Source organism: Giraffa tippelskirchi, chromosome 9 (assembly GCF_054371585.1).
Source record: "Giraffa tippelskirchi isolate mGirTip1 chromosome 9, T2T-mGirTip1v1.2.pri, whole genome shotgun sequence".
Classification (NCBI taxonomy): domain Eukaryota; kingdom Metazoa; phylum Chordata; class Mammalia; order Artiodactyla; family Giraffidae; genus Giraffa; species Giraffa tippelskirchi.
In genome coordinates, this window is record NC_137283.1 from 51,322,754 (window position 1) to 51,347,713 (window position 24,960).

Genomic DNA, 24,960 nt, shown 5'->3' on the forward strand with positions numbered 1-24,960 from the left:
ATTTTAGATGGAAATTATGCTGTAGGTACCACTCACTTTACTGATCTATGTTTTAGGTCAGATCAGTTATACTGATGGCAGGACTTTGGAAATTTCACAGTGCAGTGTAGATGGAAGGGACTGTGCCTCCATCACTCTCAAGCAGAATTCATTTTCCAGATTAACTACAGAGAGACTTATAGGGAGTGGGGTACATCCTGGTGGCACCAGGCCTCAGAGCAGGGCGCCTGCAGGGAAGGAGGTCCCCTAATGTTTGCTGCTGCTAAGTCACTTCAGTCGTGCCCGACTCTGTGCGACCCCATAGACGGCAGCCCACCAGGCTCCGCTGTCCCTGGGATTCTCCAGGCAAGAATACTGGAGTGGGTTGCCATTTCCTTCTCCAGTGCATGAAAGGGAAAAGTGAAAGTGAAGTCACTCACTCATGTCTGACTCTTAGCGACCCCATGGACTGTAGCCTACCAGGCCCCTCTGTTCATGGGATTTTCCAGGCAAGAGTACTGGAGTGGGGTGCCATTGCCTTCTCCTAATGTTTGCTGAGAACCTGATAATTTTCAGGGGAAGGCTCAGACATTGCCTTACATTAGCCCTGCAAGGTAAGGGTGCTTTCCCACGTTACAGATGAGGAACTGAGGCTCAGGAGGTAGGTTAACATATGAGGTCACAGAGCTAGTAGGTTACACCAAAACCTGTGCTCCCTTTGGGGAGGAGTTTTCAATAAGTGATTGGAAAGTATGGAAGGGAATGCTAAAATTCAGGGGCTGGGGATTTTCTACAAAGGCAGGCTATCTAGTGGTTTTTGTTTGTTTTTGTTTTGAGTCAACCCTGGTTAAAAAATATCTAAAGATTTCTTTTAGGAGAATTCCGCCCTGTGTCTGGTCACTGTGTGACACTTCCTGCCTTGAGGCTGTTCTGAGCCTTTCTTTCCCCAGGGCCCCCTCTTTTTACCAAGTCACCCACTCCTCCCCGCCTATTCTTGAATCCTCCTCACAGCTATCACAGGAGGTCTTCAGAGTACCTGGGTGACTACAGAGGACTGTGTGACATGGGTCAGGCCGGGGGATGGGTTGGCCTCCTAGGATCGCACTATGGCAGCACTGTTGGTGTTTGGCGTAGGGTAATTTTTACATCGCAATACATCCTCAGCCCTGGCTACCTAATGACAGTAGTGTCCCTCGGTGTTTGTGACAACCGAAAAAACATTCACATTTACCTGTGCCCCCATGGCACTGTATCACCCCTTGCTGAGAATCTTTTTAGCCCCAAAAGCCAGAAAGATCTGTAAGTTTTTTACTTTCATCCAGAACTGTTTTCCTTCCCAGCCTCCTCTGGGGACCCCACAGTGCAGTTACTGCCCTGATTGGGGGCAGGAAAGCCAGGGGGTTTTCAGGGGGTTCAGGAATGGGCCTGAGAGTGGCACCCACCAGGGTTTGAGCTCCAGCTCTTGTTCTCACCAGCTTTGTGTTCTGACTGCTCACAACTTGTGTGTCTTCACCTCTAAAATGGGGAATGACAGTGGTACCCCCTCAAGGGCTGTTTAACACGGAGTCCAACGCCGAGTCCATGGGAAGCTCTCAGGAAGCCTTGGTCGTAGACATGCGTGAGGCCTCCCCTGGTCCTCCCCTGTCTGCGCTCTCCTCCTCTGGACGTCTCCCTCAGAGCACTCACCGCCAGGGTGCTTGAGTCAGCGGCGTGTGCACGCCTTGTTTGCCAGTCTGTTAGACTGCAGGTGGCATGAGGGCAGAGAGGACCCGGGTCTCCCTTGCTCCTCAGGGCATGGTACACAGTAGGCACTCGGTAAACAGTTGTCCGGGGGTTAAGGACGTATACTCACTGCCTTGTTTTTGTTGTCCAGAGCCCACTGCCTTTAACAGCAAATACATACAGAAACCATTTCCCTTGACTCGTGCGAGAAGCCAGGATGGAAACGTCAACGACTGCAAAGGACTATGAAACGACCACAGAATACGACTATGGGGACACGACCCCATGCCAGAAGGTACAGGAGAGGGCTTTTGGGGCCCAGCTGCTGCCCCCCTTGTACTCGGTGGTGTTCGTCATTGGCCTGATCGGCAACATCCTAGTGGTCCTGGTCCTCATGCAATACAAGAGGCTCAAAAGCATGACCAGCATCTACCTCCTCAACCTGGCCATTTCTGACCTCGTCTTCCTCTTCACGCTGCCCTTCTGGATCGACTACAAGGTGAAGGATGACTGGGTTTTCGGTGACGCCATGTGTAAGCTGCTCTCTGGGTTCTATTTCACGGGCTTGTTCAGCGAGATCTTCTTCATCATCCTGCTGACCATCGACAGGTACATGGCCATTGTCCACGCTGTGTTTGCTCTGCGGGCTCGGACTGTCACCTTTGGTATCATCACCAGCCTTGTCATCTGGGTCCTGGCCGTCTTGGCTTCTGTCCCCGGCTTGTACTTTTCCAAGACCCAGTGGGAGTTCACCCACTACACCTGCAGTCTTCATTTTCCTCCTGAAAGCTTCACAAGGTGGAAGCAGTTCCAGGCTCTGAAACTGAACATCGTGGGCCTGATATTGCCTCTGCTGGTCATGATCATCTGCTACACAGGGATTATAAAGATTCTGCTCAGAAGACCAAATGAGAAGAAGGCCAAAGCCGTGCGTCTGATTTTTGTCATCATGATCATCTTCTTTCTCTTTTGGACCCCCTACAATCTGAGTGTGTTTGTTTCTGCTTTCCAAGATTCCCTGTTCACCCATAAGTGTGAGCAGAGCAGACAGCTGGACCTGGCCATTCAAGTGACGGAGGTGATTGCCTACACTCACTGCTGCGTCAACCCCGTAATCTATGTCTTTGTCGGTGAGAGGTTCCGCAAGTATCTACGGCAGTTGTTCCATCGGCTGGTGGCTGTGCACCTGGCTAAGTGGCTCCCCTTCCTCTCCACAGAGAGGCTGGAGAGGGTCAGCTCCATGTCCCCCTCCACAGGCGAGCATGAACTCTCTGCTGGGTTCTGACTCAGGCCCCTGGAGGCCGATGCAGGACCCAGCAAGAGTGACCTGCCGGGCACGCTGGCTGTGGAGGAGGCAGCTTGGTCTCCCAGCAACTCTGTCACTTGATGTGGAATTCTAACCACATGGGGTTGAGGGAATTCCAAGGTGCTCAGGACAAAATCACTGCTGGCATTTGAATTTTCTCCATGAACTTCTCTTTTGTGGAAAGGAGATGAATAAATGAAATGGGACATCACAGAAGACTGGGACAAAGAATGACAGAGAAGGGCTTAGTCCCAAACAGGAGTTGTGATTTGTGAACATTAACATTTGTAAACCAGCCACTGAGCTTCCACTGCCTTCAACACCGGTGAACTTGGAAACTGATTTCCATAGCTGCCTCTGCTGTGAGCTTAGAGCCAAGCAGGAGCCTGCGGCCTCCTCCACCCACTCCACCCAACTCCCGTGGCAGGGTTAGGCTCTTGGAAACCATGAGGAACCTCGAACTCCTGATGGAAGAACTTGACACCTAGTGGGAAATAGGATTGGGGAACTGCTGTTGGCGGTGGAGCTAAGAAAGCCCTTGGGTAGAATTTTTATAGCTACTGAACTGGAAGAATTCAGGCAGTGGGCTGGACACAGACAAAATGTATAAGATGCTGTACTTCTGTCTTTCTGAATATTTTTCAGAATCTCCCTTCCCTGTCAGTTGATGGATGCAGCAGTAATTTCTGACAGCTTTATTGCAGAAATTATTACCAGGCAACAGGAGACAGGGTTGATTTTCTTCCTCTGGACCTCCACCCAGGCCTTGTAGTGGTATGGATCAGAGTTCTGGCTGCCGCCTTGGACCGATCAGCAGGGCAGTGACCTGGTGCGCAGGTGGACAGGGTTTGAGTCTGTGAGGGAGGGCAACGTCTACCAGGAGGGGTGGGGACTCTGTCAGTGCAGGAAGTCGAGGAGCCCTTAACTCAAAGAAATTCATTTACCCTAAAGGTCCTTAACACCTCAGCTCTCGCCTGAAGTGAGACATGTCTTTATTCCCTTTTCCCTCAGTTGTATATTTCTCTAAAAAATAATTTTTCCAGTAACATAAATTGTTTACTAGAAAAGCTTAAAAACACAAACATAAAAAAACAAACGAATGTCAAAATCATTCATAATCCCCTAGCCAGAAACAGCACTGTACCTTCTTTGATATATCTTTTAGCTTTATCTTTCCTGTGCATATTTATATTTATAAGCAAGATGACCTTTGACTGTGGTTACTCTTCTACTGTTGTTGTTTTTAAGCAGCAGCATGTTGGGATCACTTTCCCAGGCAATAAATCATTTCTAAGCTTCGGCTTTGGGACCTGCACTGAATTCTACCGCTGGAATGAACCCTAATTCATTTGCCAGCGTCCTCGCGATTGTTTGTGCAAATCAGTTCAGTCTGGCAACAGTGACCAAGGACCTGCTTTGTTTAAACCCAGTGCTCTGAGCCCCAGGAGACATGGGTGCAGAAGGGCCGTCTGCCCTCTCTGAGCTGTCAGCACAACGCAGTGGACAGTTGCGTGGACGTCAACCCAGCCCTGGAGGGCAGGGGGACCTGCCTCCGAGCCCATGGTGCCAGGACAGCGAAGGTGGGGGAGGACCCTCTCAGTCAGAAAGCACCCTAAGTGAAGGGGGCCCCACCTAACAACACAGTGACACCACTGAGCCGCCCCTTTCTGACGGATGCTAGAGTTTGGGGGTCTTGCCAAATCGCTTTCTCTTTCACTCAGGGACCTACTGTGTTTTCCTGCCGTCTTTATGCAAAGAAGGTGGTGTCATGAAGGTGTAGGGAACTTGTGTGTGAGGAAGAAGGGGTCAGTCTGCACTGGGCTTATGCTTCCACACAGGAAACGTGGGCGAATACAGGCCTCAGGGGTAAGGTCGGGGTCAGCTCTCCACATGTAACCCTGCTAGCCTTTTCTGCAGTGTGAAGAGGAGGTTTAATGGAATTGAGAAACATTTGTCTACTACTTTGGTAAAGTAACACTGCATCAAAGTATAGTATTTGACCCACTACAGTATCATAATGAGAACTATTTCACAACATCCTCCAATTCAAGTTTTGAAATGATACTTATTTTTAAACTTATTACAACGGCAATCTATGTTCTTTGTAGAAAACTGGAAACAGGCAAAAAGCCCAAAGAAGAAAATGGAAGCACCTGTTATTCCACTACTCAAATGCAGCCTCTTAGCATATTAGTAATTTAGTGCATCACCTTCCAGTATTGTTTTCTAAATGCATGTGCACGCATGCACGTGTGCGCGCGCGTGCACACACACACACACACACACACACACACATAACCAACCACACTTAACATTTGTTTTGTGTAAACTCAGTGAAGTTTAACACACAGCAAGCTCAGTAACTGCTGGTTGAATGGATGACTGTTTCATTATAAAATAAGGATTAGAGCAGTATATACACTATGAGGCTATTCTGAGGATTAAATGAAATAAAGGAAGGAAAGTGGGGGTGATCTTTCTCCAGCTCCAACAGATGAGAGATCTGACTGCTCCTGCCAGACACCTCCTTGGTCACTCAGGACACCTCCAGCCCTTCCCAACTGCCTGTCTCCCATTCCCTCCCCTCCCCGCTCCTGTGTGATCAGAGCCCCGCCTCATTATATTGTTGTTCTTAACTCTTTTCTCCATTTCATCCTAGACACAAAGATACTGTTTTTTCTTCAGAACTCTTTGAGAGCAAGTTGCAAATAGGATCCTCATCACCTGTTAGTATAACACTTCGAGATGATTTTATTTAGACAAGGTTGCACTCCCGCACAGTAAAATCTAGAAACTAACATAGGTGCAGTATCACCATGTAATTCACAGCCCTGTTTCTGATTTTGTCCACTTTGCAGGCAATGTCCTTTAGTGTCCCAGGATCTGGAACCACTTGTTCCGTGTAGTCACCTTGTCTTTCTAGTTTCCTTCATTCAAGAATATGGGCCTTTTGTGACTTCATCACTTTGTAACACAAAAGACTACACTTTCACATTTTTTAACCTGACAGGTGATTCCTTGTATGGAATTTACAGAAGTTTTCCTGATGATTAGATTCACATTATTCAAAAAATCAGGAAAATCACAGCAGTGATGCTGCGTTCTTCTCAATATCAGAGGGCACATGGTGCCAACTCGCCTCACGACTAAAGATGTTAGACTTCATCAGTTGCTTAATAAAGTGTTTACCAAATTTCCCCACTGTAAAGTATTTTGTACATGTTAATTCATAAGTGACTATTATTAGCTGACATTCTACTATAAAGGAAATCTTTTCTATCCCACTTAGGTGTGTATTTATTTATATTATTGTCACCTCCTGGATTCCCTTTTTTATCCAGTGGAATACCATCTAATATTGTGTTTATTTTGATGCACAAATTGTCCCAGATCTATCTAGTGAGATTCCCTTTAAGTTGGATCTTCTGTCCTTTTGCTATCCTTCCCCCGCCCCCAAGGGTCTCAGTGCATTCATGAGAGTGCTATGGAACAATTTCAGTTTTCAAGGGCTGTAAATTGATACCTGACATTTCTAGGACACCACAGGAACTACTAGTTTGAGGTAGTTGATAATTTCAATGTTAGATTGTAGTACATGCCTTTCAGGAGAAGGCAATGGCCCCCCCACTCCAGTACTCTTGCCTGGAGAATCCCATGGATGGAGGAGCCTGGTAGGCTACAGTCCATGGGGTCGCTAAGAGTCGGACACGACTGAGCAACTTCACTTTCACTTTTCACTTTCATGCATTGGAGAAGGAAATGGCAACCCACTCCAGTATTCTTGCCTGGAAAATCCCAGGGACGGGGTAGCCTGGTGGGCTGCTGTCTATGGGATCGCACAGGGTCGGACATGACTGAAGCGACTTAGCAGCAGCAGCACATGCCTTTCAAAGTCGTCATGTCTTTTGCAGAGCTGGGTTTCCAGTGGTTTGAGATGAGCAGTGAGAAACAGGAAATGAGGATGGCAATGCCCAGTGGGATTCCAAGGTTTGAGAAGCTGGGCCACGCCCAGCAGCTGTACATATCCCACTGGTACTGACTGTTTAAAAATAAAATCAGGGAATTCCCTGGTGGTCCAGTGGTTAGAACTTTGTGCTGTCACTGCTAAGGGCCTGGGTTCAGTTCCCGGTCAGGAAACTAAGATCCTACAAGCTGTGCAGGGTGGCCCCTCAAAAATCAAATATTATTTTTTTCAATTTATATGGATTGTCTTTTCAAGCATACTTCAGTTTTTTGGATCTAACCACGTAAGTGGAATTGTTGGATATTTTAGTCCAGGGCACTGAGAACAAAAAGTATGAAGATAATAAGGGCACCATGAACTGAGAAAGCTTGGGAACCTTTGGAGGTAGGGACTTGTTTGGGAATTGGAGTGTATACCACTGTGGGAGCTGGTAGGTGAGTCTGTGCAGGCTGTTGCCTCTGCATCCAGTGTTGAGTCATCACTGCATAGGAGGGCCCCATAGGGCAGCCTATAGATAACTGCAGCACCACTAGACCCCATGAGGACACACTGTGACCTGCAGGGCAACCTGCACTTTCAGCCTGGTGATGCCTAGGTGCCCCAGGACGCAGGAGCAGTGGAGTCTGGGTGCAGGCACTCCCCTGCACACATAAGAGGAGCCTGTAAGCCAGCACACTGACCACTATTGTCACCTTCAGAGCACAGCATTGTATCTGTTGCTTCACTCTTGAAAATCACACGGTAGTCATCTCCTGCAGCCGCTCACCTGGACCCTGCAGGGGATTCTGGGAAATGTCCTTTCGGCGTGACTCTGAGGATGCCATACAAAGCACCACCTCAGTGGTTTATTTTCTTCTGTACCTTCTTTCAGCACTCTCCAGTATTTCAAATGGGCACATCATAAGAATAACTATTCTTTGTGAAAAGAATTGATGAAGGAAAAGAGAGAGGGAAGAGAAGAGAGAGGAAGAGTAGGGAAAGAGACAGAGAAAAGAAAAGGAGTGATGCTTCTTCCAAGAACATCCAGCATCAGCATTCCTGAGGCAGGAGGTGGTGCTGGGCTGGGGATGGAGGGTGGAGCAGGAGCCACGAGAAAATACTGAGTTTGAGCTTTCTATTCAGGAGGGGGTCCCTTGCACACAGTGAGCACAGTTTTGAAACACAGGGATCTAAATACCAGAGGATGCCAGGTAAGTGCTTTACCTCCCTGAGCCTTGCTTTTCATATTAACCCAAAAGAGTAGCTTATAATAGTGGTAGTTATAAAGACTTGGGATGGAGCTTTGTGGGGTAGTGCTAATTGCTCAGAACCCTCTTGGTACCACAGCATTCAGTGCCCAGTGTCCCCTGTCCCTCTCATCTCTCACCCTCCCCAGCCTCCCAGGTCTCTGCCCCTTCCTGCCTTGTAACAGTGTGCATAGAGCTAAGTAACTGCATAGAGCTCCAAACGGATTTAATAACTACTATATGAAGATCATCTACCCCAGAGTGCCCCCTCGTTTTATTTTCACTTCTTACAAGGTTTTCCTCAAAAAGAAGGTTGGGTGCATTTTCTTTGAAATAGTGTCACACCCCAGTAATTTCCTCACATTAGTCAGAAGCCCAGATACCTTCAGGAAGCTGACACATTGTGGCCATTCACAACTGACATCACCTCAGTGCCTGTGAAGACCAATATTTGACTCTACTGCATTTGCTTAATTGGATACTTGGTTCCTAAGAGGGAAAAAAAAGAGAAGTCAACCCCATAATTTAAATGTTGAATATGTGTCTTTGCAAAATTGCAGAAGTTCAAGCAGCTTTGTACTTCTGTTTGGTCAAAACTGAGTTTTCTTTATCTTTTTCAGGAAGCAAGGTGGAGAGTTGTCCTGAAGGTAAACATGATGGGCATTGTTAAATATGACCACAGGAAGGCGGTTGCCCATAGTTGTGCTCATTATGTGAGAGAAGTAAAACTCCCTGGAGGGCCAGTATTCTTTTATAGCAGGGAATAAAATAGACTGCTTCCTCCCGCTTTAAGGGACACATTTGTATATTGAAAAAAACAGGAAGCAAACAAAACTCCCCCAATGGCCCTGGTATTGATTAAATAGATTCAGTAATGTGCTGCAGCCAACTTGTAGCGGTTCATAACAGCCAGTTGTGAGATCTCTTCCCAGCTCCATGATATTATGTAACATTGGTAACCTGAAATTGGAAATGTTTGGATTATATACACCAGGGGAATTCGTAAATGCTACTTATGAGGGCTGTTGGGTTTTTTTGTTTGTTTTTGTTTCTTTTGAGAGACAGTTGTTAAGCATTTATCAGGATCTTACTATTTAAAATGTGTTCATGAAACGGAATAAGTTTCTGTCAACATCAATGTTATAGAAAACTATTTCATAATAAGACAGATGTGTTTGCAAAAAAATTAACTTAGACCCTCACCTCACAGCGTACTCAAAAACTGTCATACACTTAAATATATGAGAGAAAACAAGTAAACTTTTAGAAGAAAACAAAAAGTCTTTAGACTTTGAGCTAGGCAAAAGATTTCCTACATGCAATACCAAAAGCATAGTTTGTAAATGGGGGGAAAAAATGGTTAAAATGGACCTCTTTAAAATTCAGAACTTTTGCACTTCAAAAGACAACATTAAGAACATGTGAAGACAGGGATTTCCCTTGCAGTCCAGTGGTTGGGGCTCCAAGCTTCCACTGCGGGAAGCATGGATTTGATCCCTAGTTTGAGAACTAGGATTCTGTGTACCACGTGGCACAGCCAAAAGAAAAAAAAAAACCTGTAAGACAGGAAATAGACTGATAGACTGGGAGGAAATGTTTGCAAAACACATATCTGATACAACGTGTATCCAGAATTTACAAAGAACTCATACAACTCAATAGTAAGAAAACAATGGGCCCAAGCAAACAATAGGCAAAAGATGTGAAAGGATATTCCACCAAGAATATTTATGAATGGCTAATAAAGTATGAAAAGATGCTCAACATCTTTAGTCATTAAATAAATGCAAATTGCAAATTAAAAGCACAATGAGATACCATTTCACACCCACACCCAACCAAGGTCACAGCTCCCATCCTTCTTAGAACAGGTCATCCAGTCAATTAGGAGTTGATCCTGTGCTCTTCTTTTCCCACTCAGACACTTGATCCTTAGATGTCCTCATGGCATATATTATTTTTAATATTGAAAAATTTATTGACAACTATTGAGATAGATGTTTCAAAACTAGGGTGAGAATTCACACTCATGACTTTCAGTTCCATGTTTAACCCTTTTGGAGGTTGAAAGATTCCTTGGAAGGTCATTTCCAATGTGGGAATATGCTCTGCAGTAAGCCAGCAGAAGGTCATCCACCCCTTTTGTGTTTTTCCACTGGCTGAGAACTTGTTTTCTTGCATGCATTCATAAAGAGAGGGTGCCCTTGGTTAGAGCCAATATTTGACCAGCCTGAGATCCAGAGCTGGACAACAGATGTTGAGAACAGAAGAGCATCTGGAAAAGGACCAGGATCAACACTGAGGCCTTATCTCTAATCACTCACATCTAGAGGAGCTACTTAGTGTGAAGCAGCTGCTGGATTCTCCTATGTTAGTAGTTTGATGCTTTCCCACGCTGGTTCTTAATTTAACCCAGAGGTGATTTATCCAGAGTAGCCCTTTGTTTTCCCCCAGGTGTTGACGGGGGGGGGGGGTGGGAGACAGGGAGCAGAGTCCATTTGTTTCCTAAGCCCAGAGATAATCAGATCTTTGAGGTGAGTTTTCTAGCAAATGTCATCTAATTGCTTCCTATTGACCTAGTTGTAAGGTAAGACCTTGACACTCATGGCCTGATCACAAGATAACTGTTTTCCCTGAAGTGCCATCTATCTCTGAGCTTACCACCTGGTTCTTGTGCCTGACAAGTGTTTTAAGTATCAGAGCATGAATTTACTTTCTTTCCTCTTAAATCTCATCTTGTTGGTTTGAGTTCAGTGATCCAGTGTGTCAAGATCCATTTTACTCTTTATCTTTGCATTGATTTCCTAATTTGTATTCTCGCCCTCAAAATTGGCAAACAGGAAATGCTACGTGGAACATGAATCTGTAAACTATTATAAAATAATCACTATAAGAGAACTAAAAATTTGACGGGCATTGTTGAGCTGTATTCACTTCTACCCTCTTGAGGAAGCCAAAGATCAATGCTGTAGAGATCGAAGTAGCACAAAGTAAGTTCATTGGGCACCATGGCATAGGAGTGGTGGGTACAGGGCAGAGGGAGACGTGAATCCTGGCATGCGCTCACATGTGTGTATGTGGGTGTGCAAAGGGCAAAAAGCAGAGGCTTCTGTGAGACTCGGTGAGAAAGACAAAAGGAAGGAGACCTAGGCAGGCGGCACTAGCGTGTTTGGATGAAGACAAGGAACAGTAAACGCCAGGATTCTTGAGGCGTCTCGTCATGATTTCTGCAGGGTTGATTTTGCTGTCTGACTGCTCGGTTTCTCTGTTTTGATACGTGATGTTCCTTGGAAATGCAGCTGTGCTTTTTCAGTTCCTGTGCAGTGAGAGGGTGGGGCAGCCTCGGCAACTCCAAGGCCCCTTTCAAACAGATCAGCTCAGGGAGAAGGGGAAACAGGTGATATGGGCCAAACCCAAAGCAGTGGAGGGAGGAGGGTGGGGGGTTTGGATACAAGCTCAGGTCCTTTGGCAGAGCTGTCCCTCTCACACACAGGTGGGGTGTTTTCTCCTCCGAAGGGGAGGCAGCAGGATAGAACAGGAATCAGGGGTCTCTGCACTTCTGATCGCAGGCTGCTGACAGTCACAGCGCCGAGCATGTACCTCCAACATGCGAGTCTTTATTCATTGTCATGTGTGCGTTCTACTATGATGGTATATTAGGTATAGAATAACACCAAAAGAAGACCAAAATATGATATAAAAATAAATATAAAGAGCAGTTCTGTTTTCTCCCCACCTCCCAGTGGAAGGTCTTATACTCCCTTACTCACATCTACCCCTCCAGGCATCTGCCTTTTTTTATATGGGGAATTATGCGGCATTTGAATTGTATATCAGTACAGCTGTTACATGAAAGAAAGGTAGAACACCAGCTGGCAGGAGATGGGGACATCTGAGGAGGCTTTATAACTCTAAAATGAGGTACAAAGAATTTGTCAGCTTGTGTGTGGAGTGCAGTGAAGGATGTGCCAGGTCAGCTGATGCAAAGACCTGGAAGTGGGAGGAGGCTTTCCTGGATTCAGGAACTGAGAGTAGCCCACAGAGACAGGCAAAGGATGGGGTGGGGCGAGCAAGGAGGGGCCAGACCCAGAAGCCTTGTAAGTCAACCGAAGCTTAGCGAATGAGTGTTAAACCTGAGAGTGACACGCCCAGGTTTGCATCTTGGAAAGATCATCCTGGCTGCAGAAAGTATGGAAAAAGGATAAGACAGGGACTCTCTTTATCAGGAGGAGGTTGTCCTCAGGGATGAAATGATGGGGACCCAGCACAGGGGAGTGGCGCTGAGGACAGAGCCGAGTAGACAGGGTGTAAGGGCAGGCCTCCCAGGCGTCTGTCTCGAGCAGTTTAGTCAAGGGCATTGCCACTTGCTGAGATTGTGAGCCCAGCTTGGGCAGGGAGCCTGCTAATGAATTGAGTTCCGGGGTTACCACGTGTGGCTACAAGACACTTGGTGGGTACCTGGAAGTAGTGCTGCCAGAGATCTCCTAGATGCAGGTGTTTAATAACTAAAAGATTTCAAACAAAAATCCAGCTTTCTGGCTTCTCTGGGAAACCTGGTAGTCTGGCCACTCTGGATTTGTATTCACTCTTGTGAACTACAAGAGCAAACTACAGTCTGAACTGGCACCACATCCAGCGCTGGGCCTGTGTTTGTGTGACCCTAGACATAAGGTGTTTTGGTTTTGTTTTACATTTTTAGAAGGTTGTTCAGTTCAGTTCAGTCACTCAGTTGTGTCCAACTCTGCGACCGCCTGGACTGCAGCACGCCAGGCTTCCCTGGCCATCACCAACTCCCGGAGATTGCTCAGACTCATGTCCATCGAATCGGTGATGCCATCCAACCATCTTGTCCTTTGTCGTCCCCTTCTCCTCCCACCTTCAATCTTTCCCAGCATCAAGGTCTTTTCTAGTGAGTCAGTTCTTCACATCAGGTGGCCAAAGTATTAGAGTTTCAGCTTCAGCATCAGTCCTTCCAATGAATATTCAGGACTGAAGAATATATGGCAGAGATTGTGGCCCACAAAGTCTACAGTATTTGCTCTCTGGCCCTTTAAAAAAAAAAAAGTTTTTTGCCGACCCTGCTCCTGGCAGGGGTCTGCTGGAGCTGAGTTGCTGCTGCCACCCTTCCACAGATACATGGCCCCTGGTCGCTTCACTCCCCAGACTAGACTCCTGCCCGGCCGGACTCACCCGTGTATAGTTTCTCCTTGGCTCCCCGCCAGGTCTTGGGGTCCTGAGAACATGTGACAAGAGGAAAGGGCAAGAAACCAAGGTAAGAACAAACCTTTAAGAGACAAGCAAAGAAAAGACTGAAAAGAACAGAGAGGTAGGAAGGAAGCTAAGATAGGGATGTTTTTCAGGTCAGAAAATAGAGCTTTTCAAGAAATATGTGTGGTCAGGTTCTCTGGTGCAGCTGAGCAGCCTGGCGGGGGAAGCCTTTAGAACCCCCAGTATATTTAACAAGTGACAGCAAGGTGATGAGCTTTAGTGGAATGGAGAGTGCAGATGCCAGATTTGAGTGGTTGAGGAGCAGCTGGCTTCCAGGTTAGCTATGGAGCGAGGGGGAAGCTGGGCAGCCACTGGAGGGACTTTATCAAGACTTGATCAAATGGGAAAGGCTTGAGTTACAGAGGAGGAGAGATGGAAGATGGGGGCAAAGCTGATGGAGTCAGGATTTGCCTTGGCCAAGCGTCCCTTGGGAACCGGGCCCGGGGACGTGAAAGTGCAGGTGGAGAGGGAGGTTTTCTAGCAGGAAGTTAGTGTTTTGTCCTATTGGCTCCTGTTTTCTTGCTGAAAAAGTGGTGAGTCACCTGCTGATAGTGAGGGTTGGGGGACAGTAACAGAATTCTAGAATGAGAGGGTTTGAGCTACACATGGCACAGAATAGAGAAACTTGACAGTGTTGCTGGGTAGCCCGGGAGCCTGTGAGCCACAGAGGCATGGCCATCTTCCCCTCCTTCCTCTCGAGGACCCTGTAGGTGTCAACTGGTGGCCCCAAGTCAGAGGACTGGGCCGACGCAAGTGTGTCAGTCCACACACTCCAGCCAGGACTCCTAGTGGCACAGGAACAGTTCTCTTTACAATTTAAAAAACAGAAGAAAAGAAAAGCAGAAGGAGCCCTTTCATAAAGCTTTACTTTAAAACCAATACAGTTTAACGTGAATTACGATTTAGCATCTGCGGAGTATCTCATTGTTTTAATGAGCAGTCACACTGAATTCCACTCAGCGAACTGCACGGCAGTGACAGCGTGCTCAGCAGGGAAGGGCCGAGGGAGGCATGCTTCATTTTCGCAAGTGAAAGAAGCAAAGTTCACATAATTTGTAAATGCCACGTCCAGGAATGTTAGCTTTGGATAAGCCTAACTTATCCAAAGGTACAACTACAACCAGAATTCTGAACCCATCCTGTGATGAAGGGAAAGGCACTGGGAGGTGCAGTTAACACTGGGGCCCATCTAGTTAAGCTCAAGTTCAAATCCCAGCTCCAGTTTTCTTAGCCTTGTGACCTTGGGCAACGCTTCACCTCCTCTCAGTGTTGTTTCCTCATCGGGGAGGCGGGTATTGACCACAGTCTTGACAACAGAGGGTGCAGAGCCTCAGTGGGGTTTCAGAGAGACAGCCCTGCGGAGCAACCACAGGGCACAGGGGCAGCTGTCAGTAAGGGCTCGGGTTTCTAATTGTCACGGTAACGTGTCTTCCTGTGCAGAAAGGAGAAGATTTAAGAAGACCTGGCCCTCAGTCTTGTTTTAACTGCCAGCTTTGTGACCTGAGCAGGTCACTTTCCTTCCTGGGGACGTGACCTCATCAATTAGGCTTCTGTATATTTCCTGTCTCATTCACCTGACCAGCTTAGATTGTGTGCTGTCATTTGCTGCATTAAAAGAAAAACCTGAAATTTCATGGCTTAACAATAACAAAACTGTTTACTCTCTGTTAGGATTCTGTGGGTGACCAAGCGGTTCTTCTGCTTTGTGTGGCATTGACCAGGGTGCTGGGATGGCTAGAAGTTCCAAATTGGTCTCTCCATCACCAAGTGGGCAAGTTGGTGCTGGCCATTTATCAGAGTTCAGTTTTCCATGAGGCCTCTCTGTGCGGCTGCACTGGGCGTCTCGCTGCAAGACACTAGATTTCAAGAGGCAGCAAGCAGCAACCGAGAGTGAAAGTTCAAAAGGAAGGAAGCAGGAGCTGCCAGGCCTGAAGACCTGAGCCAGGAGAGTTCCAGCACATTAGGTCAAAGCAGTCACAGGCCAGCCTCAGTGTGAGGGGAAGGAAATGCAGTCCACCCACCCACCCACCCGGTTCCAAAGATGGAACTGACTTGACCTCTTTGGAGATTACCGACCACCCAGGTAGAAACACTTTTCTTCACCAGTTAATAGTTCAGGAAGATATAGCTTTCCTCTCTGAGGCCCCACCCTCCTCAAATTGTGGAAGAACCCTGGGGACTTAAAAAGCCTTAGTCCTTCCAAACGCAGGCTGGGAGAGAACTTGAAGGGGCTATGCTGCGAACTGTGTTATACCTGTCACTATGTTACACCTGTCACTGTCGAAGCCTAAATGGGCTCAGCCTCAAGGACACTTGCCTGTTCAGGATGTGATGTCCTCGCTGCCATGGCTCCATCTAGGCCCCCAACACTGTTGCTCCTTCAGCTCACACATGTTCAGCCATCGTTCACAAGGTGTGGCACCATGCTGGTCCAGGGCTACCGGTCTAAGCTGCAAGCTGTTCCAGAATCATTGCTCTGCACATGCATGTGCACACACACACGCACACACAGACACACATACCTCAAAGCCTTGGGCCCTGAATCAAGCTCAGACCCCTTTCCCCTCAGCGAGTTTACCTTTGCCCATAGACCCCTCATCCTTTCCAGTCACCCTGGACCCTTCAGCCGGGTTTTCTCAACTTTTAATGTGTGCAGTCCTTTCCCTCCCAAGGCTTTTGGCTCCTCGTGTGAAATGGCTTTTCCCTCCCTAAAGCTCCAGGTCCCAAGGAGACCCAGGAGGGGCAGCTTTCGTCATGCCGCACAAAGCACGTGGATGTTGCACCCTCTTCAAAAAGCAATTCAATTTTCCTTGTTGCCATTAAGTTTGATCAACTAAATGGGACATTCAGGAAAAATTGCTCCCAAGTGACCTTCTGAGTGCCAAAGAATTGATGCTTTTGAACTGTGGTGTTGGAGAAGACTCTTGAGAGTCCCTTGGACTGCAAGGAGATCCAACCAGTCCATCCCAAAGGAGATCAGTCCTAGGTGTTCACTGGAAGGATTGATGCTGAAGCTGAAACTCCAATACTTTGGCCACCTCATGCAAAGAGTTGACTCATTGGAAAAGACCCTAATGCTGGGAAGGATTGGGAGCAGGAGAAGAAGGGTATGACAGAGGATGAGATGGCTGGATGGCATCACCAACTTGATGGACATGAGTTTGGGTAAACTCTGGGAGTTGGTGATGGACAGGGAGGCCTGGCGTGCTGGGATTCATGGGGTTGCAAAGAGTCGGACACGACTGAGCAACTGAACTGAACTGACCTTCAGTCCAGAAGCCTCTGGTCAGAAATTAATAATATATAGAATTTACTCTGTAAACTCTGTGAGAATCTTAGCAGAAGCCAGTCGTTGCCAGAAAGGAGGGAGTAAGGGCTTGGGCAAAATAGGTGGAATGGATTATGAGATACAGACTTCCAGTTATAAAACAAATGAGTCATGTGAAATAATATACAGCATCGGGAATATAGTCAATAGTACTGTAATAACTTAGGTAACATGGTTACTGGACTTAACAGTGGTGATCATTTTGTAATGTATTTATTTATTTATTTTTTGCCTGCACTGGGTCTTCATGGCTGCTCATGGGCTTTCTCTAGTTACAGTGAGAGGGAGCCACTCTCCAGTTGCGGTGCAAGGGATTCTCACTGCGGTGGCTTCTCTTGTTGTGGAGCATCGGCTCCAGGCCCACAGGCTCAGTAGCTGCGATGCACAGGCTTCATTGCCTCATGGCATGTGGAGTCTTCCCAGACCACATGAAACCCAAGTACCCTGCATTGGCAGGCAGATTCTTCACCACTGGACCACCAGGGAAGTCCGGTAATATATTTAAATGTGAATCACTGTGGTGTACACCTAAAACTAACATGATATTGTATGTCAACTACACTTCAGTTTTTTAAATGACAGCATAAACAAAACTGATGGTCAGTGGTGGTGGTGGTGGTTTAGTCACTAAGTCACGTCCGACTCTTATGACCCCATGGACTGTAGCCTGCCGGGCTCCTCTGTCCATGGGATTCTCAAGGCAAGAATATTAGAGTGGGTTGCCATTTCCTTCTGCAAGGGATCTTCCCAACCCAGGAATCAAACCCGGGTCTCCTGCATTGCAGGCAGATTCTTTACCAACTGAGCTACAAGGGAAGCTCAATGGTCGATAATTATTATTAATAATATTTGAAGAACACATTTAAGTCAGTCTTTTGCAAAGAATGATTCTAAAGAAAGCAAAAAACCCAACTTTGGTTCAGTTGCTCCCCTCACAAAGTTGAGTTGATTCTCACCCTGAGTTTAGATTCCAGCCCTAAGCAGAATCCAACCCTGACCCCTGCCTTTGCTTCTTTGTAAGTTTTAAATTTGATACAATTTCAAATTTACACGCAGACGTTTCAAAAATGGATCAGAGGACCCAAGTTCAGAGAACATGTTATCCATATTCGCCAGTTGTTAGTATTTGCTACCTTTTGTATTATTGCTCCCCTCTTCCTCTGTATTTAATACATGTGTTGTTTTTCCTGGTTATTTGAGAGTAAGTTGCAGCCACCATGTTCCTGAAGACCTCCTAAGTGTGTATTTTCTAGGAACAGGGACATCCTCTTATGTAGCCACAGGTCAGTGATCAAAGTCAGGAAAGGTAGCCTTCATCCAGTGCTGTTTTCCAGTCCACAGTCCATATTCAAGTGTTGCCAACTGCCCGGTGAGCTATGTCTCCCTGTAATTCAGATCCAGTCTGGGTTCATGCTTTGTGTCAAGTTGCCAAGTCTCCCCAGCTGCCCTTCATCTGGAACAGCCCTCAGCCTTTCTTAGCCCATGTCTCCTCTTCAGGCAGGTGCATTTCTGTTCAAGAATTAGGAGTTTGGAACCCTTCACCTCTTCATAGGGCAAGCCTGCCGCTTGCCCTCTTTGCCCCCTAGTACTTCCTGGAACATGCATTTCTTCTGTGGATTAGGAAGCCTCAGTGAGCAGCCTTGCCTTGGAGCAGAGAGAAGACACAGAGAATGGTGGGGTAAGCATCTCCGTTGCTTCTTGTGACTTCTCTCCAGTCCGGAAAAAGTGATACTGATAACTCTGTGCTTGTTCCCTTTTTGTTTTAACCACATTCTGTTGTAAAAACAGTGTGGTGATCATAACAAAGGAAACTTACGGAAGTGGAAAGAGAACATAATCCTGCTCTAAGAACCTGTTTATACTTACATGTGCCTGTCTACTACTGTATTTTATATAGTTGAAGTCATTGGATTCTTTTTTTTTTTTTGTCATCTACTTTTTCACATTTTTAAAAAATGTAAACTGTACTCGACCACTCTCCTCCACCTAGGACATTCAGGCAAGGTTCAGACAGGATCTGAGATAGTTTGTGAGGCCCCTGCCTGGCCTCATCCCTAGTATGCTCCCCAGGCCAGGCCCTCGGAGTCCTCTGAACCCCCCAGGCTCTTTCTCTGCACTGTCCTTCACTCCCACTGTTGATGCTGACCCATAGTTCCCACCAGGTAAAGGTCCCTGTGATCTTGGGTGGCCTCGGCCTGCAGGGGCTAGAAGCAGGGCTGCGATTCCCTGGCCAGAGATTGAAGTCAGGCCACAGAAATGAGCATGCTAAATCCTAGCCACTGAACCACTAGGGACAGCAGCCACTGACAGCACCCTGGCCCATCAGCTGTGTAGGAATGAATTTCCACATAGAGATGGAAAGTCGTAGAACAAGTGAAATGTTTATTAAGAGGAAAAGGAGTCCATGTGGATAGACATACCGGTGGGCTCAGAGAGGGAGCCACACCCTCGTGGTAGGGTGAATCACTTATATGTGGCATTTCTTCTAGGTTTCCTTTGGCCAGTCATCTTGTTCTGCCTGGCTCTGAGTCCATATTTGGTTTATATCAGGTTCCTCCCACATGGGCGCACATACCCCTAAACCAAGATGGATTCTACCAAAGAGGCCTATGGGGGATGCCCCTCCCTTTTGACCTTCAAAGAGCATTTCTGCACATGTGTAGACGGCAAGATCTTGACTTCGAGAATGTGGAATAGATGGTCTCTTTATCTCTTACTCGGACAAGTCTCGGCTTCTGTCTGGTTCCTGTATTTTGGAGTACCTGTCCACAGGGGACAAGCTCCAGCTAGAGCCTGGGGCTGCTCTATCTCTTGCCTCACCCGGGGGCATCACTTCCTTGTTGCAGGCGCTCCTGACCCTGATCTTGCCACCCCAGCCCCCCTCCTCTGCAGCCCAAGACAGTCACTTGCTGCTGGTTCCAAGCAGCAATTAGCAGTTGTCATTCTGTTTTGTACATGTGCTCTGTGAGTTTCCTGTGAGCAGCACCTGCTCCCTCTATTTCCATTTCCCTCTACTGGTCCCCAGTACCAAGCACAGCACATAGTCTGGGAGGGAGCCCTGCAGATGTGAGCATCAGTAGCAGTATCCTTCTTTCACCCTGATTTCACTCTAACCCACACTTGTGTCCACTGAAAAGAAAGGCAAAACCTAAAATTTGAGAATTCTGTTTTATTCAGGGAATTTCTGTGGACTTAAGCCTGGAAGACAGATAGCTCTGAGGGACGGCTCCAAAGAAGTAAGGGGGAGGGGGGACGGGATATATAGGAGTTTTGCAACAAAAACCAGGTAGTCAGAACATCAAAAGATTGCTGTCAATTAAGGAAAAACCGGACATCTCCAGTTAATGAATTTAGCACTTTTCTGTGTATGGGACGACGCGAGAGTCTAGACCCACTGAAATCATTCCTTTGATATGCACCTTAGCGATCTAGGGCAAGTGTCTGGCTTCTCTCCATCCTGAATCCCCTCCGGGTGCACAGCTGGAGTGGCTGCAACGGCTGCTGCAGCAGCAACCTTTGTTTCCTAATGTAATGGGTACATTTTTCATCCACCCTGGTAAATACCCCTGTCTTTGGAGACTAATGGCATCTGCCTGTGCCCTCCCTCCCTCATGGTTCCCATTGTTCCTCATCCCCTTGCTTGTCAGCTCCTCCCCTCTGGGTCCTGAGTCTACTTTAAATCTGACCAAGATCCTTTGCTTGACCAAACTTTATAGTCAGCCTGCTGAATCTTCTCCTAGGCCTATCTTTACACTTCCTTGTAAAATCCAGTTTTAGCTAGAACCCTGCTAAGCTGGTTTAGTAAGAACCTCCATCCTCCATACCTGTTTGGATTCCTCATCCTCCACCAGCCCCAGGTGATGTCTGACCGCCCTGGTCTGCCTACAGAGTTTACCTCTGACATTCCCGCTTAGTAATCTTCATCCACTGCCCCCTCACTCTCTGTTCCTTGGCTATACATTCACGTTTGCTCACCCTGGTATTTGGAATTGAGCCCCCAATCCCTGCGCCACTGCAGAATTTCATTCCAGTAGGCCCTACACTGGTTTGTACAGCCTCCTTTTAAATAAAATCTGCCTACTGTGCTTTAACAAGTGTCCTTGAATTTTTTTTTAAAACAAATCCCATCTCTCCTAGTGGCTAGCTGTGTGACCTTGGGCAAGTGAACTTCTCCACCCTTGAGTTTCTTGACCTCAAATCCTTTGCCCTCCCCACCCCTCAGCCACACACACTCTAAACCTTGTCACCTCCAGGATCTGCCTTGCCAGGAAGTCTTTAACGTCTCCCTCGCTAACCACAGCTTCCTTTAGTTCCAACTCTTCATGCCCTCGTTACCATCACTTCCACCTCCCTTCAACCGCATCAAGACCTCTGACACCTTGGACCTGCCGTTTCCCTTGCTGTCTTGACTTAATTCTTGATCCAATCAGGGTGCATGGTTACTGCCTCTGTCCATCTCTTGCCAATACATTCTCCACACTGTCCTCTGCCACCTCAGCCTGGAAGGCCCCAGCCCTGCTACTATTTAGCAGTTCCACCTCAGTTTTTATGCCCACCTGCCTAGAGAAATTCACCCACATGTGAGGACATCACAAATTCATGGGCAGTAATTTCAGCCAGACCCTCAGCATCCAAGAGAGCTGTATCAATAATAGACACCATGTGGACAAATCCTAGCTGTACTATTTCAGGCCTGGAAATGTTTGTCTCTTCATCTCCGTAAGGCTTGGTTTCCTCATCAGTAATTGGGAATCCCAAAAGTGTGTGCCTCTCATGAGGTTTCGAAAGGGTCAGAGCCTGGCAAATAGCATACCCTCAGTAATGGTTAGCATAACAATTGCTGTTGCTGTTGCTGCCTGCTGTTTACACATAAACAGGAGGAGATTCTTCCAAAGTTCCCCGTGACCATTCCAAGCCTTCATTCTCCACCAGCCTATCACCCTACACTTCCATCATCACTTACCACCCACCCTTTCCTTCCCGAAGGAGACAGAAACCACTGGAACAGTCATTCTGCCTCGTTGGCATTTACCTGTACCCTTGACCCATTCTTACCTCCATTTTCAGGATCTATACTTCCTTGCTCAAGGCTAATCCTCTCAGCCTCCAAAACCATACAACTGTCTCAGGACTTAAAGAAGCTCAGGTTCTTTCTGTCTCAGCACAGAAGGAATTCAGTGAGAGACAAAGTGCCAAGAAAGAGGTAGATTCATTGAGAGATGCATCTTCCATGGGTGGAATGCGATTTGGCTCACAAGGTGAGAGTGACCCTGAAATATGAGGTAGTTAGTTTTTACAGACTTAGTAATTTCATAGGTTAATGAGTGAAAGGATTATTCCATCTGTTCAGGGGAAAGGTGGGGGTGTTCCAGGAATTGGCCCACTTTTTGACCTTTTATGGTTGGCCTTGAAACTGTCATGGTGCCTGTGGGTGTGACTTCGAGCATAAGGTAATATATGACAATGAGCACGTAATGAGGCTCAAGGTCTACCAGAGGTTGAATCTTCCACCATCTTGGACCTAGTCAGTTTGAACCAGTTTTTGTTGTCTCCAATTTTCCTCACCAACTGTGTCATTCTTTAAGGGCCGTGTACTGCCTCCTTCCCTACTGTCTCAGAGAGAAGGTGGTAGACTGACCAGGTACCCCAGGACTCAGGTGAGTTCCCTGGGCTTTCTTTTTGCCTCACATGTGCCAAAATAGGAGCTGAAGAAGCTAGCAGACAGGAAACACCAGCAGACAAGGAGGAAAAAAGCTCCCACCAAACCCTGTGCTCCTCAGCTTTCCTGCTGGGGTGGTATCAGTGGATGCCCAGTAGGGAGAGGGGCTTTCATCTCCACTGGGCTGTAATGAGATCCCCCCTCCTTAGAACTCAGAGGAGACCATGTGAGGAGCCTTTACCTCCACCTCTTCTGACAGGGACCAGCTGCCCTCACCCATCCTGACAAAGGAGGCTTCTTGGGGAGTCAGGGCTTTCACCGTTGTAAGCGGTAAAAAGGCCATCACCCCATCCACCTTGTTGTCAGTGGAAGCCACGTGGAGGCAATAATGAGGCACTCCTACCCTTTCTTGGCCAGGGAGTACCAGTGGAAGTCCTGGAGGGAGCTGGGACTCCCACCTCTGCAGGCAGTAATAAGGAGTCTGCCCACCCTGCATGGCAACAGAGGCCTCACTTCTACAGTAGCCTGACAGAAACCAGGTGGTATCCTGGCCCCCCTGCCAAAGCCAGCTCAAACAGAAAGTTTAAATAAGTTCCAAAGCTTTGTAACATATTGCCACAAACTTCCAGGTTTTTAAGATTGTCGTAAAACTTATCATTTAACCATTTTTCAGTGTGCAGGTCAGTGACATGAAGTACAATCCCATTTTTGTGCTACCATCATCACCATCCATCTCCAGAACTTTTTCATCTTCCCAACTGAAACACCATACCAAGTAGACATAAAACATTAAAATGTCTCCATTATCAGGACTTACCTGGTGGTCTAATGGTTAGGACTCTACACTTCCACTGCAGGGGGATCAGGGATTTTAGTTCCTCTGGAAGGGGAACCAAGATCCTGCAAGCCATGCAGCCAAAAACCAAAAAACCCTAAAGTCCCCATTGTCAGTCTCTGATGACCACTACTGTAACTTTCTGTCTTTGAATTTGCCTATGTATTCTAGGTACCTTTTATAAGTAGAATCATACAGTATTTGTCCTTTTCTCTCTGTCTTTTTAAACTTAGCATAATGTCTTGAAGATTCATCCTTGTTGTAGCATATGTCAGAATGTCATTCCTTTTTAAAGCTATTCCATTGTATGTATATACCACATTTTGTTTATCCATCCATCTGTTGATAGACATTTAGGTTGTTTCTACCTTTTATTGTGAATAATGCTGCTGTGAACACTGGTGTTCAAATATCTGAATCTGAGTCCCTGCTTTCAGTTCTTTTGAATATATACCCAGAAGTAGAACTGTTCGGTCACTTGGAAATTCTATTCTTAATTTTTCTGTGCAACTGCCTTACTTTTTCCACAGCAGCTGCACCAATTACATTCCCACTAGCAGTGCACGAGGGTTCCAGTTCCTTCATATCCTCTAAAACACTTGTTAGTTTCTGGTATTTTGATCATAGCTGTACTAAAGGGTGCAAGGTGGCATCTCAATGTAGGTTTGATTTGTAATTTCCTAATGATTAATGACAGTGAGCATCTTTTCATGTGCTTATTGGCCATTTGTATATCTTCTTTGCAGAAATGTCTGTTCAGATCCTTTGCCCCTTTTAAAATCATGATTGGGTTGTTTTCATCATTGAATTTTACAAATTCTCGGTATATTGTGGCTATTAATCCCTTATCAGATATGTGAGTTGCAAATATTTTCTCCCATTCTGTGGGTTGCTTTTTTACTTCGTTGATGATATCCTTTGAGGAACAAAAGTTTTAAATTCTGATAAAATGCAGTTTGTCATATTTAGGAAATCGTTGCCGAATCCGTTGTTATGATTTCCCCATGTTTCCTCTAGAGTCCGTGATCCATTTTGAGTTAATTTTTTAATGTAGTGTAAAAAGTAAAGGTCCAATTTAATTCTTCTGCAGGTGGATATCTAATTTTCCAAAAACAATTTACTGAGAAGACTGTCCTATCCTCCACTGAATGTTGTTTTAATTTTCTAGGCTGTCATAACAAAATACCACAGACTGGGTGACTTAAGCAACAGAAATTTATTTCCTCACAGTTCTGGAGGCTGGAAGTCCAAGAAATAAGTTTCCTCTGAAGTCTCTCTTCTTGGCTTGCAGATGGCTGCCCTCTTACTATCTCTTCACAAGATCATTCTTCTGTGCCCCCTTCCCCTGCCCCTGCCCCTACCCCCACCATATATCTTCCTCCTTATAAGTATCAATCATATTGAATTAAGGTTCCACTCTAAAGGCCTCATTTTAACTTAATCACCTCTTTAAAGACCTTCTCTCCAAATATGGTTACCTTACGAGGTACTAGGGTTCCAACTAGGGTTGGAACTTCAACATGTGCATTTGTTAGGACACAGTTCAATTCATAACAAAGGGTCTTGGCTCTCTTGTTAAAAACCATTTGTGAGAGTTTAATTCTACGTTCTCTGTTCTATTCAGTTGATATGTGTGTTTCTGTTTATTCTATTACCATACTGTTTTGATTATT

The 24,960-nt window shown here is 46.4% G+C and overlaps 3 protein-coding genes across 5 annotated transcripts in view; all 3 read left to right on the plus strand.

Annotated features, from left to right (window-relative positions):
- LOC145520162 (C-C chemokine receptor type 1) overlaps positions 1-4,306 on the plus strand; it is a 243,236-nt gene extending 238,930 nt beyond the window's left edge. For both annotated transcript variants that reach the window (XM_081525997.1, XM_081525996.1), the window contains one exon: positions 1,853-4,306. In XM_081525997.1, coding sequence (XP_081382123.1) covers positions 1,919-2,986 — 1,068 coding nt within the window. In that variant the 5' untranslated portion in view covers positions 1,853-1,918 and the 3' untranslated portion in view covers positions 2,987-4,306. The remainder of the gene's footprint in view (positions 1-1,852) is intronic.
- XCR1 (X-C motif chemokine receptor 1) overlaps positions 1-24,960 on the plus strand; it is a 325,532-nt gene that overhangs the window by 238,930 nt on the left and 61,642 nt on the right. The gene's annotated exons all lie outside the window — the stretch shown is intronic.
- Positions 1-24,960, plus strand: part of FYCO1 (FYVE and coiled-coil domain autophagy adaptor 1) — a 268,566-nt gene that overhangs the window by 101,321 nt on the left and 142,285 nt on the right. The gene's annotated exons all lie outside the window — the stretch shown is intronic.